Source organism: Cynocephalus volans, chromosome 6 (assembly GCF_027409185.1).
Source record: "Cynocephalus volans isolate mCynVol1 chromosome 6, mCynVol1.pri, whole genome shotgun sequence".
In the NCBI taxonomy this organism is placed as follows: domain Eukaryota; kingdom Metazoa; phylum Chordata; class Mammalia; order Dermoptera; family Cynocephalidae; genus Cynocephalus; species Cynocephalus volans.
The window spans coordinates 18,167,407-18,182,587 of record NC_084465.1 but is presented as its reverse complement, the minus strand read 5'-3'; the positions used below and the strand labels follow the sequence as shown (position 1 = coordinate 18,182,587).

The 15,181-nt window shown below is 45.2% G+C and overlaps 1 protein-coding gene across 1 annotated transcript in view; it reads right to left on the bottom strand.

Moving 5' to 3' along the window:
- Positions 1-15,181, bottom strand: part of ATP6V0A4 (ATPase H+ transporting V0 subunit a4) — a 74,642-nt gene that overhangs the window by 26,050 nt on the left and 33,411 nt on the right. The window contains exons 7-13 of the mRNA XM_063098531.1: positions 14,343-14,469; positions 12,779-12,861; positions 11,920-12,013; positions 8,246-8,458; positions 4,721-4,871; positions 3,617-3,756; positions 1,992-2,149 (exon numbers count right to left, since the gene is read on the bottom strand). Coding sequence (XP_062954601.1) covers positions 1,992-2,149; positions 3,617-3,756; positions 4,721-4,871; positions 8,246-8,458; positions 11,920-12,013; positions 12,779-12,861; positions 14,343-14,469 — 966 coding nt within the window. The remainder of the gene's footprint in view (positions 1-1,991; positions 2,150-3,616; positions 3,757-4,720; positions 4,872-8,245; positions 8,459-11,919; positions 12,014-12,778; positions 12,862-14,342; positions 14,470-15,181) is intronic.

Sequence of the window (15,181 nt, the reverse complement as noted above, 5' to 3'; positions counted from 1 at the left end):
GCAGGCCCAAGACCCAGGTTGCGGCTGGTGACCAAAGTCAGCTTGCTGTGGACTTCAGCTCTGATGGACGACTGTCATTTCCTTCTGCCTCACTGAAAATGAGGTTCTGCTTTACTCTCTGGACGCTTGGGCATGTGGCTGAGCGTCTCTCAGGCCCCAGGCGCCAGCATCACTGAAGAGTCTCAAACTGGGGAAGAGGTCATTTGCCCGTGCACCAGGGGACAACATTCCTACCCACGTCCTCAGGCAAGACTTTCACAATCATACTCTGGAGGAAATGAAACTTCATGTTGGTGGTTTCATGAAGTGTGGATTTAACACATTTCCAAGCTCATCTCTATGCTTGTGAGTTTAAATCTCGAGGGCAGAACTAAGTAATTTGTCTTTACATTCAGAAGTTTTATTCTTCTAGGCATCTCTTCAGGATACTAATTGCAAAGTGAAAAAAAAAAAAAAAGAATCACAGATATAGCCATCTGCGTGCAATTCTGGAAATATTTTATCCTTGATTTTTCTTCATTTGTTTTAACATTCCCGTCCTCTACTGCAGGGAACTCAGGCCTAGCAGAGAAACTAAAGGGAATGCACTAGAACCTCCATGACCCACACTAAAAATTGTCACAATCCCTGAGATTCTACCTGTGCCTTCCATCAACAAAAGTCCTTAAAATGCCTCAGGGAAAGCTCCCAGCCAAAAGGAACCCTGGACTGAACCTTTTCTAAGTGAAAAATCTTTGGGTGAAATTGATTATTTTCTCCTCCCATTTACGATGTTTACTACAGATTTTGGTGAGCAAGTAAAACCCTTGGAGTTCCTTTTTTTTTTTTTTTCGGTGGAATAGGAAGGCAGCTTTTATTCAGGAATACCAGTGACCTGAGGAGCGATGTTGGGCTAACCCATCTCTCCAGTAAACCTGGAGAATGGCCAGACTAAAGCCATCTCAGAAACTCAGAGGGGTTTTTACTGAGGGGACTGAGGGAATGGAATGTGGAATGTGGGAAATGAAAAGCAGGAGGGAGGGGGACGTGAGCTGGGGGGGGCTCTGTGCAAGGAGCCAGGTGCGGGGTGTCACCAAGGCTCCGTCTGGTTTCTGCTCCCATCCTTGGTGTGTTTCCTTCTGGATGACCATTTGTCTGATTACCCGCATAGGAGAATTGCGGAGTGCATACAGCAGGCGTGGGTTGTGGGGATTTAGAGAGCTTCTGGACCTCTTCTTTCTGCAGCCCCCACATCTCTCACCAGCTGCTCCCCACCCCCCACCCCCCATGCTGTCAGCCACGGGGCAGATACAGGGAGCAGACATTGCAAAACTAGCCATCTCCTTTGCTTTTAATGTCAAAATCAAGCTGCCCTGAACAGCCAAAGAAAATGCCTTTCTGGAAAGTCTGGGGCCTTGAATACTGGAAATGGAAAATCTATATAGTTCCACATCTGCATTGGCCTTTGTTTTTTTGTTTATTTGTTTTTGTTTTTTGCTGCTGGCCTGTACAGGAATACGAACCCTTGTCCTTGGTTAACACCACACTCCAAACAACTGAGCATCGGTCGGCCTTTCTTAAAGCAAGGCCTCTGTCCTAAATGAGTGGATGTGTAATTTCACTCCATCTCTACTTCCCTGCCAGAGCAAAGTGTGCTTCAAATGCCACTTTCTGCTGCATGAAGCCTTTGCTCCTGCGATGCCAGATATGATGCCATTTACACCTGCGCTACCTCCTGTTTTCACAAGAGCGCTGGGCACGTGGTGTGTACTCCACAGCACAGATTCCACGGAGCTGGAACCTTGGAAATGATCTCCGTGCATGACAGTTACCAGCACAGGGACCGAAGAAGAGGCACAAGGTCTCACACACGGTAGATACAATGGAATTATTTGTTAAATCTACAGGTGCACCTCTGAGCAGAGCCGGTCATACACCCCCCCCCCAACTAAGAAAACAGTCATGAGGCCACCTGAATGGCCAACAAGTGAGCCATCTGTCTGTAAACTTACTTCCACGTGCCATTTCTGAACATGGGTTGGACACTCCAGGAAGAGCCAAAGATGTTGAAAGACTTGGAGAAGCAGTCGTTGTAGATCAGGCCCGTGTAGATGGAGAAGACGCCCATGAGTAAGATCAGGTAGCGCCCGTGGAAGAAGGTGTTCCAGATCTGGCCTCGGGAGACACAGAGACGATCATCAGGAGGCTCTGGACCAGACCCCAGAGGGACGTGTGTTATAGGCTGTCTCCAGCATCACTGGTGCAGACACCTTACAGAGGGGCCACGTGACCACGGCAGACATCAATAATCCAATGTGATGATTTTCCTGGACTTACCCAGGTCAATCAGGGAAGTCCTGGGCTGGAATTTGTTATCGTGGAAACAAAAACATATAAGCCCCACAGCCTTTCACTCAGCCTCGTTAGAAAATGAACTAAAGCCTAAGCCGAGGCCTCACCTGCTGAGGGACTTGACAGTGGGTGTCTGTTGTCTGTGGGTGTCTGTTGTCTCAGGGGCTTCCAGGAGACAGGCCCTGAGCTGGTCTCATTTGGCGGCTACATTTATGGCAAGTCAAATCTATTGACTCATTTGGGGTCTTGTCATTATGAAGTTGAGTCTGTCTCACTACATCTGCTAAGAGTAAAAGTGTTTTCCCGTAATACTGGGTGATATATGTCAATCATTCCAAGAAGTGCTGACATGTAACTATGAGACTTTGAGTGTTTACCATAGAAAACTACATCTGTTAAGCTTGTCGTGGAAAACTCTGTTGGTCACAGGTTGATTCTGCCCACTAACCTTGCTTATGATTAACTTATAATGACATCATCGAACTAGTTCTAATTAATGCAACCTGTAAAAAAAGAGATTGCAGATATTCTTAAAGTTCAGAACATAGCTGAAGGCATGTTTTTGCTTTGTAAAATGTATTACCGTGAACATAAAGTGATTAACTTAATTAACTGATAAACTGTGAACGAATGCAGACCCTCAGGTTGTCTCAGCCTTCACAGCACACTGTGAAGGGACCTCGAGGAAGGTGGGGAGACTGTAAGTGTAAAGAATGGGGACATGAAATTCAGGATTTCTCAGTGTTTCCCAAGAACACTGGTCACAGGCTTGTGGGAAAAGGGCTTTGCCACGAACAAATATTCATGATATTTTAAGCAAAAATAAATAAGTACATAAGGGAGGCCACAAACAATATAGACATTATTTGATGCCAATTTTTGAAAATTATATATTTGCATATAAGCACAAAAAAAAATTGGTAAGATATCCAAAAGCATTAATGGTGATTTTTCTCTAGGTGGTTAGATTGTTGTATTCTCCTCATTTTTACAATATTGCTTTTATAATCAGAGGGGAAAAAAATCAATGTTAGAAAAAAAAATAAAGGAAAAAATCAATGCCTTGTCAAGCCACAGACCAAAGACAAAACGCTGAAAGGAACTGCACCCAACATCCCCAGGAATTCTCCTCGGCCAGGAGTTTCGTGTTGAATTTTGGCTCTTTTTTTACTTTCCATCTTTGCCTTAATTTCATAAAAATGTGTTATTTCTATGGTGAAACCCCCCCACACACATTGTAATATTGTCTCAAGGAAATGAGATGAGACCGTCAGCGGACACCCACCTCATTGTCCGACTTCTGGGACAGCAAGCGTCGCTCATTAAGGACCATCCAGAGGGCTCCCAGGAGCATCACAATTCCATGCCCGCAGTCCCCGAACATCACAGCGAACAGGAAGGGGAAGGTGATGATGGTGTAGGGAGCTGCGGAGGCGAGACCCACGGCAGCCTGAGGCCTCTGAACATCCTTTGCCGCCCCCGCCCTCCTGTCACAGCTCCACAATCTCATGCTGGTTTCCCTGCGTCTTTCTGATTGTCCTGCTTCACCATCCCCACCCCCACCTGACACTTGCTCAGCTCCCGTGTACGAGCTCATCTGCAAGTGTTCCCCACCTTATAGAGGCACTAACTGGGTCTTAGAGAGGTAAAGAGACGAGTGCAGGGTCACAAAGTTTGATGGGAATTAAAACCAGTTTTCTATTTGGTTTTGGCAGCTGGCCGGTAGGGGATCCGAACCCTTGGCCTTGGTGTTATAACACTTCATTCCAACCAACGGAACTAGCTCTCAGTTTTCTATTTTTAAGTGCTTCCTAGGCTCTTTCCGCCACCTTCTTGTGTCTGTTTCTCCAGCACTGACATGCACCACACACCACCAGCAAACACTCACAGTGATCCTCAGCCTGCGAGGCCCCTGCGTTACAGGTCACAAGTTAGACTGAATCTTAAGCTAGAGAAAAGCACTATGCACCACTTGGCTATAGGACTTCTGGTCTACCCCTTTATTTTTTATCAATTAGGCCACCAAGATTCCACAGCTTAGGACACTAAGAATCCAGTCTTCTGACTCCAAGTTCTGTGTGTTCCTGTCTTTCCCACACGATAACTACATGATTGTCAAGATGCCCAGAGATGACCCCCATTGAATTGGTGAAGGAAACAAGAACAGGATTTGGTTGCCTGATGAGGCTGCAGTTTAAGGAAGAAAGTAAAGACAGAGAACGATTCTTGCACCAATCACCATTTATAGAGGATGACTCAGGGCATTAGGAGACTAAATAATGTTTTAGGAATGTCAAAGTTTTAACAAGTTCACCCCCTAGGTCACCTCAGTGCATCTCATCCAATTTTTCCTTTCAAGCTGTCCAGCTGTGCAACATTAGGTCTTTACCTGGGTTTATCTCCCGGTAACTGCCTACGCCATACGCGTCAACAATATTCTGGAAGCCAGCTGTGAATTTATTGGTCCTGTTAAACGTGGGAGGGGGTGTCTTAGATTGCACTGTGGTCATGATGGGGACCATGGAGGAGCCACTAAGTTCCTGCAAAAAGAACATGTGACAAAAATGTGAAGAAGAGAGTCACAGGCTGGATGTCAATACAGGGATCACAGTCCCAGCTCCTGCTGTAACTCTCTGAGTGAACTTGGGACAATCTCTTGACCTGTCTGAGACTCATAACCTAATTTTTATTCTTTTTTTTTTTTTTTTTTTTAAAGATAACCGGTAAGGGGATCTTCACCCTTGACTTGGTGATGTCAGCACCATGCTCAGTCAGTGAGCTAACCGGCCATCCCTACATGGGATCCGAACCCGTGGCCTTGGTGTTATCAGCACCGCACTCTCCCGAGTGACCCATGGGCCGGCCCCATAACCTCATTCTTAAAAAGGTAATACCCTTCTAACACTTATCTAATTCATGCTGCAGGAGAGCCATCAAGAGAACAGAGTCTCTCCTGATTTTCTGGCGATTTCCATTCTTCTGCTTCTGTAAATGTGTTCTTCAGGCCTCCGTTCTAAGCCCTCTACTCTTCCCTTTCTCTGTACTTTCTCCCTCAAGTGCTCATCCACGTTCCTCATTCATCCCTGTCTTCCAAATGGCCCTCCCCCAATCTCAACGCTTTTCTACCTGCATGCTTGGGCTTTCAAACGCCAGTGTCTCACCAATCCCACCAAACCCAGGAGCCTGGAACTGAACTCGACGACTCATCCCTGACCTCCCTGCTTCTTCATCAGAGCCTCCATTCTCCCAGATTCCTGATATTCATCATTACCAGGGTTTCCCCTCCCCTGACTCAGTCAATCGGCCATCAAAGCTTGCTGATTCTCCCTTCTGAATCCCTTCCTGTTCCCGCAGCTGCCCGCCCAGCTCAAGCCTCACCATCATCTCCAGCCTCCTTCCCTTCCATTTATCTTACACTCCAGACTACGTAATCACTCTTTTAACAAAACAGGCTGAAAGGACTACTTGATTCACATTACCCTCCTGCTTTAAAATCTTCTAAGGCTTCCTTAATCGTCCCTTTGCACCTTGACCCCCCCAACCCCCACTTCCCCATGGAAATCAGCCAAGTCTGCTGCCACCTTCTTCTCCACTTGCCTGAGTCTTAACAGTTCTCCAGGCTCCCTGCTCCAGGAGCCTTCCAGCCACTCCAAACCCTACAGCACCTGCTGTCTGCACGCTCGGTGGGACTTAGCGCCAGCTGAATGGGTGCTCATGGTTCTCGGCCTTTTCTAGGCATCAGTCCTCCTCACAATGCCATGAGGTGGGTATCACAACAAGTCCCATTTCAGAGATAAAGAAGCCAGGGCACAGGGAGGTTAAGTAACTCCCCCAAAGTCACAAAGCAAGTGCAGGAGTTCCTCACACCTTGTTACATCTTTTCATATGTGTGATTCTGACCTTGTAGTGCCTTTTTCTTTTTTCTTTCTTTCTTTTTTTTTTTTTTTTACATGACCTCAGCAGCTGCACAATGCCTGGCACAGGCAACAAGGCAACAATTGCTTATTGTTGATGACGATGCAACCAATCATGCTGCTGTCCCTTCACACTCTTTCTCCCCATCTCCTACCCACACAGGGCCTTCTACTTCTGGGGAAATTCCTTTGTTCTTTCAGGGGATGGAAGAAATTGTAAAGCCAGTCCTATGTAGTCTTGTAGGAAGTTTGACTCCTTCATGATCACTGCTGGGCTCCATGCAATTCAAAGCCCTGCATTCGGTCACCACCTCCCCAATGGCCCTGCTGTCTTCACACTGCAGCAAAGTATTTCTAAAATGCAAACTGGACCATGTCTCTCCAGCATGGGAGTAAAGGCAGCCCCCTTACACCACTGCAAGCCTCTCCCTGAGCCGCCTCCTGTTCTGTGAAATTGCCGCCCCCATGCTCCTCCCCACCTCTCTTCACCTGCGCACTGGCCAGTCCTCCATGGCTCAGCTCATGTACCGCTTCCTGCAGGAAGCACCTCTGCCCTCCCCGGTCTGGGTGGAATGCTCTTTTTAAGTGCCCCAGGAATTTGGGCAGTTTTTGGACCATGATGTGGGAACACAGTAGGGTATGGGGGTTAAGAGAAACACGTCTGCTTTCAAATCCTGTGTCCCATCTGCAGGACTGTGGTCAAGTTACTTGTACTCTCTGTGCCTCAGTTTCTTCATCTGTACAAAGGGAATAAAGATAGCTTCTACCTCCTAGTCCATTCACACCTCAAGGCCTTTACCTTCAGATGCCTCAGCCTGAAAGCCCTTCCTCCCACCCCACCCCCAGTCCTCCCATGGCCTTCAGGGAGGTCTGCTCCAATGGCACCTGCTCAGAGGGGCCTTCTCTGGCAACAGATGCCATGAGTTCCCCCGCTCTCACCAGATATGCCCCACCTCGCAGGAAAAGCTTCCTGCCCAGATATTCCTCTGGGAATATTACAGATATTTGGCCCAGCAGCACGCCACCCAGTCGTCACCCTGATGGGTTTCACCTCCCTGCCACCCTGGGAGATTAGTCAAACCAGCTAATCACATCCTCCTGCAGGAACCAAAGGTCACCCTGCCGTCTTGTCACTACAAAGCCTTCCCACATGCCTTGCTGGTTCACTGTGCTCCCAAGGTCCTGAGTGCAACCCCCTGTGGCCCTGCATGGCATGTGGTATCCACTCCCCCAGGCTATGAGTACATGTGACTGAAAAACAGCTGTCAATCTCATTTGTCTCGTGTTGGTGACATGTGCTCCCCCATCTTGTACTATTTAGGGCAGGGCATCCCTCCTTCATTAATGGGGTGATCAGGACAAGTCCCTACTCCCCACTCCAGCCCTCCCCATCCTCCTGCTTGAGTCCCTGCCCTCCCCTCATCACTGCCTGAAATCACATTAGTCAGGGACATGCTTACTGTCTGTCTCCCTTTCCTCGACAGTCTATCAGGACAGGGTCTTGGTCTGCCATTGTGCCCCTAGATCAGTTTCTGGTGCACAGTGAACGTCTAAGAGGAATGAAGACGGCTGTGAGAATTAAATAGGATGCATCGTGCTTAGCACATGGGCCCACAGCAAGCAGTGCGCGCATTTTAGCTACTGTTACAGGTGCTTGGTGATGTGTCTTTCCAGCTGGACTGTAACCTCTGTGAGGTCCTGGATGCTATCCATGGCTGTCCCGTGTATCTGCAGTCATAACCAGCCCAGTGGCTGGCACATTAGCGCTCCCTATATAGTCACTGAAGATCAAAGAAATGTTGAATATTTAGCAAATACCGGGGGGAAAAAAGGAGTTTCTTCTATGTGTCCTAGCACTGGGTTAAAAACTGAAGGTACAAAAATGGAGACAATCCTACCACCCAGTCACTTGGAAGTTCATGTGACTTAGGAGACTGTCAACCTTCAAGAGCCCCCGCAGAGGGGCTGACAAGGCCAGTTTGACTCCACCAGCCACTCACCACGCCTTGCTCCAATGCCCTCTGGATGCGTCCAGTGTCTGCCAGTGGGAACCAGATCTCGGCGATGACACACTGCTGGGTGACGTCAATGTTGCACATGTTCAGGATGTGGTAGATGGCCTTTATCTTCTGCACTTTGCTGACCCAGGTGTGCCAGTGGGCAGCTGCTTCCTGCAGCAGGCGCTGGCGATGCGACTCCGTTTGTGTTATGACCTAGACAAAAAACAACACACAGAAAACACGGAGCATTCACTGAGGTGTTTGACAATGTGGCAAAAATGGAGGTACATGAGCCATAATGGCTTCCTCTGCTCTGGGCTCCCTCCTGGCCTGCATCTCTCACCCAGCCTTTTACCCTCAGAACGGTTTATCTCCCCTAATAGAGGTTAAAACCCTTAGGCTTATATTATACCTTATGTTTCTTCTAAATTCCTTATAGTACCATTGTTATGGTTTAATTTGTTGAAGTCCTAACCCCCGGTACCTGTGAATATGACTTTATTTGGAATCCAGTTAAGATAAGGTCATATTGGACTAGGGTGGGCCCTAATCCCATACGCCTCATGTCCTTATAAGAAATTTGGACATGGAAGCACACAGGGGAGGCCATGTGACAATGGAGGCAGGACAGGAGTGATGCATCTACAAGCCGAGGAACACCGAGGGTTGCCAACAACCACCAGAAGCTGGAAGAGGCCAGGAAGGATCCTCCCTGAGCATCTTCAGAAGCAGCGTGGCTCTGCTAGCACCTTGATTTCAGACTTCCAGCCTCCACAACTGTGAGAGAATAAGTTTCTGTTGTTTTAAGCCACCCCGTTTGTGGTAATTTATTAGAGTAGCCTTAAGAAATTAATACACCTACCAAAATGCTTTACATACATAAGCTCTCCAATAAATGACAAGTGAATGAATGAAGGAAGGAATAAATGAATGATTTGGCCCACATAGAATTTACTTAATGGAAGTAGTTTTTGTTTTGATGATACAACAAACAGGGTAAACTTTTTCAGTAACTTTTATTTGTGGCTACTGTGGTACACTATGTTAACCTACAATAACTATGTTAGAGAAAAATATCCCCAAATGTGTTGAATGTATTCAGGAATAGAAATAAGATTATAATCTGGAATGCAGACTGTGGCAAGCCACAAATTCATTCACTGAAGGAAGGAAAGAGAAAGCTTCTATTGGCAAAAAGGGAGCAGTTCATGTAGTCTGCTTGGAAACAGAGTTCACTGGTGCTATAGGTTAAATGTGCCCCCCTAAGGTTCATGCACTGGAAACTTAATTCCCACTGTAACGATGTTAAGAGGGTGGGAATTGCTATTAAGGTAATTGAAAGATGAGCCCTTTAAGAGGTGTTTAGATTGTGAGGAGACTGTGCCCTTGTGAATAGATTAATCTATTGATGGCTTACTGGGTACTCATGGGCATGGTTCTGATGGCTTTAAAAGGAGAGGAAGTCCAGAGGTTAGCTTTCTTGCTTGCCATTTACCATGTGACAGACACCCTGCATTGCCAAAGAGCTGTCACCAGGAAAAGGCCTTCACCAGATGTGTTCCCTGGACTTTCAAATTCCCAGCTTCCAAAATTGGAAGAAATAAATTTATTTCTTACAAATTACTCAGTTTCAGGTATTCTGTTATAAGCAACAGAAACAGGCTAATACAACTGGTTTCAGAGGCTCAAAGTCAGAATTGTCATCAGTTCATTGATTGAGATGCTTTCACTGGGCAGTTTCTTCTTGGACCATCTTATCTGAATTACTGCAGTTCTAAAGAACATCTAATGATGAGCTTTATCTCAGAAAAGTGCATACACAAAAAAGAGGAGATGCATGAAGAATGTGAAAGATGTGAAGTGGATTCCTAATGGGTTTTTAGAAGGTCCTTGGAAATAGTTCTTATCTCAGAAAAGCAAGCATGAGCCCCCTTCCTTCATGCCTTTCCTAGTTCTGTTTTGTCTGGGTCTGACAGAAAGTGATTTCATCAAGTTTCACAACTGGAAGAGACATGTCATGGCTGTAGATTAATGGTAGCCATAAGTCCCACGTAAGCACCTTGAAGGACCAACACTACAAGTCATTTAGCAGCATGATGTGACCTGGCCCAGTGGTTTCCAGGAGGCAAGGCCACCTCAGCACAATGTAACTTTCAGCACAGATGAAACCTTAAAACAAAGCTTAACCTTCAATAGCTTAAATTAACAGACATGGACTAAACACTGGTATACAAAAGTAGAAGGATTTCCCAAACTTTGGGAATAATCTGTGGACGCAGACTCTCCTGGTCAGTCAGTCATCTGACCTCCAGCTGTATCTGGCCCATGACACTGGCTCACCATGGCTACCCGTCTTGGAAGAGTGCTGCCAGAATAAACTGCCTGAGCATCGAGCAGTGGCTAAGACCCATCACTGGCAGAGGCTGAACCGAAGGAGAGAAGCTAGGACCTGCTGGGGAAATCGGTCAACTAGGACCACCCAAAACCTCCAAATAGCTATGCAAGTTATTCTAACTGTAAGCATAAGTTTAACATATTTCTTTTCCATTCTTCTCTTGAGATTTTCATAAAATATAGCATGGAGTATTTGGGAAAAGGAGTACAAGGATAATGGCTTAAGGGAAACACAGTCTTCTTGACAAGTGACAAAGAATAGAGAGGATTAAAGAAGTTAAACACCGATTTTTCTGGGAAGGTGAACGTGTCTGCCAGCCTAAAGGTTGTGAATCACACACACCCCCATAATTTCTAAACACACTCCTTGAGGGTCTAAAACTGTGCTGACCTATATGGTAGCCACATGCAGCTACTAAAATTTAAATTTAATTAAAATTAAATAAAAATAAAAATTCAGTTCCCTGGTGGCACCAGCCATGTTTCAAGTGCGTAATAGCCATGTGGCTCATGACCACGGCATTGGACCGCGCAGGCTGCATAACATCCCCATCACCACAGACAGTTCCACGGACGGTGCTGATGGAGAATATACCATCCATCTGGTCAGGGCCCAGGTGATTTCAGGGATTACTTTCAATGCTGCTGTGATTGGAGAAAATGGTTTTGTTCATTTGTTTTTGTTTTGGTGGCTGGCTAGTAAGGGGATCCAAACCCTCGACCCTGTTATATAACACCATGCTGTACCCAACTGAGCTCACTGGCCAGCCTGAAGAAAGAGTTTTCATCATAAATGTATTCAGTGTCACCCTGGATGATGACAGACTTTACAAGGGAAATGAATTTGGAATGAATGTGTCCATGCGGTGAAACTAGACTCCCTGTTTTTACAAAATTAATTGATCGGCTTACACAACCAGGCAATTCAGTGGGAAGAGAATTGGTGAAACTGGTTGTTTGACTTAATTGGCTGGTTAGTTGTATCTTGGATTCATTCCTGCTAGGCCAGGGCTGGCAATAAAGGGCTTCTTTTATAAGATCGGAGCGGCGGCCTAAAGGCTGACTAGGACTGTGGTCAATTCTAAATTCGGGCAAAGCATTACTGACATGTAGAATCATCGCCTCTGGCTTATCGAACATTGTTTGCTAATTGTGAAATCTTCTGCAGCCCCAGCCAGAAGAGCATAGCAAGCATTCCAGCCAGCCTTCCAGCAAGGGCCCTGGGGGCAGGACTTAGAGGGAAGTGGGAGAGGCAGCCTCTCTGTAGCCCCGTCACTCACAGTGATTAAATCTTCTAGCCGCATGTTGACACCAGCCAACATCTCTCTGCGTTCCGCCGCAGGCTCTGGGCAGGGGTATACGGTGGCTCGAAACCTGTGTTGAAGACATTCCAAAGGACACACATGGGTTAGTGGTGAAATGCATTCTGCTAAGCCATCATTGGCTGACTTCACTCAGAGGGCCACCCTTTCCTCGAATAACTGAGTCCCAGTCATAAGGATTCCCAACACATCACTTAAACTGGGAACTGAAGCTGCGGTTCTGTTATATGATGTTATATGAATGAGCTTCATTCAAACCGTAAAACCTGTGAGCTGTTATATAAATAATTCTGCAGGCTTGACTTGTCTGTTTTTCCCACCAGAATCTGTTAATGCATTCATGTCCTGTACTGAGTAATTTCTGCGTCTAAGGGACTGCATATCAGACGATTCTGTAAAATCAGAAACAACTTAGCTGTGCATTTTGTCTACTTTTTTTTTTTAGGGGCTGGCTGGTATAGGAATCGAACCCTAGATCTTGGTGTTATAAGCACCAAGCTCTAACCAAGTGAGCCAACTGGCCAGCACTATTTGTCTACCCTTTAGCAGCTGATAGAGTGTAAGAAGGAATAAAATGAAATGGTTAACATGTCTATTTTTTGTTACCTTTAAATTTTGTCTATTCAAGTTTTCTCTGTTCATATTCCCACAACTATTAAAAGTCAGCTGCATTTTTAACTCCATCTTGTCAAGTGCGGGAAAGTTATTTTAAACCCTAAATGATGTCAAAGGAGCCCCAGTCGTGTGTATTTTGCATCGCAGATCCTTAATCCTGACCCAAATCACTGAGGAAAGAGCCATGAACCGTCTCGCTTACCCATCACAGATCTTCTTGATTTTCTGCCTGAGCTGCTCTCCTTGATAAAATATGATGAATATATTCTTTTTAATTTCTTCTTTCTGGAAAATCAGAACAAAGTTTTTTTTTAAAAAAAAGTTTTTCTTTCTGGTTAGAATGTAATAGGGAGAAATGTAAAGTCCTGTTTTTACGTTTTAAAAATGTACAAATTTAGAATTGGAAAACTTTAACTTTCCCCAGTTCATCCAAGTTCATAGTTGAGGACAAGACCAATGAGGCAGCTGTGCCTGGAACTCAGGGAGGCCGACGTGTCCGTAAAGTGACAGCCTCACTGTTCGCTAAACTGGCTGGACCACAGCTGGGCCTTGTGTACAGCTCTAAATACTGTACTACAGAGATGAGCTAATAAACAAGAAAACCTCCAGAGGGAACCAGGATATTGCAAGGTTTCAAACGAAAATAGCTGGCCTGGCTCCCCAGAGTTAACTCATACACAACATCCACATTTCAAAGATGACTGGGTGTTTGGTATTTAATCAAGGTAAAGCCACATCCAATTTTTGACTCACACAGCTCTTGCTGTGTACCCATAAGAACACTGTTTAAATTGCATTTTTCAAGTCTAAGTTGGACAAGTCACAGGAAAGGGAGAATGCATGTTCCACAGGCATATATAAAAATGTTCAGCTCTTCCTGTAAGCAAAGAAATATGAACAGAAAGAATGTGTTCTTTCACTCATTTAGTTTCAGGGGATCAACATAAAATTATAAAACTCATTGTTGGAAAAGTTATAACAAATCCAATGAACTCATCACAGACCCCTCCGGGCATTGGAACCAGGTCCAACCCCACTAAAAAGCCATTTATCAGGACCCATTAAGTGTCATAAAAATGCCCACACTCTCTAAGCCAGCAATCCTATTTCCCTCGAATTCGTATTACAGAAATAAGCCAAAAGAAAATAAAAATCCACATGCATGAAGATGTCTATATTCCAGAGAAAAATTGGAAATAAAGTGTTCAAAACTACATAGTTAGTACCACATCAACTCAATGGAAATATTAGGCATCCACGAAAATAACATCAGGTCTCAGTTCTTTGTGATTAAGACACAGCTCCTGCCTAGTGTGGCACTAGTATAGCCACGTTTCTAGAAATAATTATTGCTAAGTTTCTTGGAGGAATGAACTACCTAGGAAGTGTTAACAAAAATCAGTCCTTGAACTGACTTTTCAAATGTATTTTAAAGCAAGGAGACAAGTAAAAGAAAAGAAAGGAGGAAGGGGGCCAGCCCGTGGCTCACTCGGGAGAGTGCGGTGCTGATAACACCAGGGCCACGGGTTCGGATCCTATATAGGGATGGCCGGTTGGCTCACTGGCTGAGCGCGGTGCTGACAACACCAAGTCAAGGGTTAAGATCCCCTTACCGGTCATCTTTAAAAAAAAAAAAAAAAAAAGAAAGGAGGAAGGAACTACGAGATTTGTCGAACTAGAGACTTGGTGTTTTGAGAGAACGAAACTCTTCTGGTGAGGCCTATAGGAGAACTCAGAGAAAGTTCTCTGCAGCCTGAGACTCCCACCGTGACGGGATCCTCCAGAGCTGTGTCCATCTCACTGAACTTCAAGTAGACGTTTCCTCGGCAAACTCGCCACATCAGCCGTTCAAAGGAAGCCATCCTCTCCCTGTTTATCACACCGGCTGTGAACCTGGGGATTGGGGTGCAGAGAGAAGGCTCTGTAGGATGTGAAGACAGGCAACCATGAAACAAAGGACCGGGAGGTCCCTAGACACGGCTCTACGGACAGGGTCACAAGGCCACCCACCATCCCAGCCCCAACTTGCCCCGAGTCCTTTCTGACCTTCTGTCATCTTTAAAATTTTTGTTTCCTTAATCACCCCAACGCTATCTATTTACTTATCCTAATTAAAAATATGATAGACCATTCATTATAGCTTTGCAACTCATAGAAGCATACGTTCAACAATGGTCTTCTTGCATTTTTACAAAAAAATCTCAACAAACTAAGAGGGAAACGTATACATTGATTTCTATACATCTCTATTTTTCCCATCATCTAGGTACTTAGATAATTGCTGACCCAAACGTTTCATAATGAGAAGCCTCAAAATCGTGACTCATGATTGTTTTACTTTAAATGTACATTGATCTTGTATTGTCTTCTGATCCAATACTTTCAATAAATATTTTTGCTTTCCATTTCAAATTCAAGGCCTAGTGACTTAAAAGAGCAGGCTCTCAAATATCTATTGAATTAAAAATTAGAAATGCCAAACTCACAACTTTCAGAAATGCTTTAAAATTCATCAGTTTCACTTAGATCCTGAATAAAATCCCACCATTTTGAGTCGACACATATTTTCTTGTGCATAACACATCATATTACTGCTGCTTGGGGA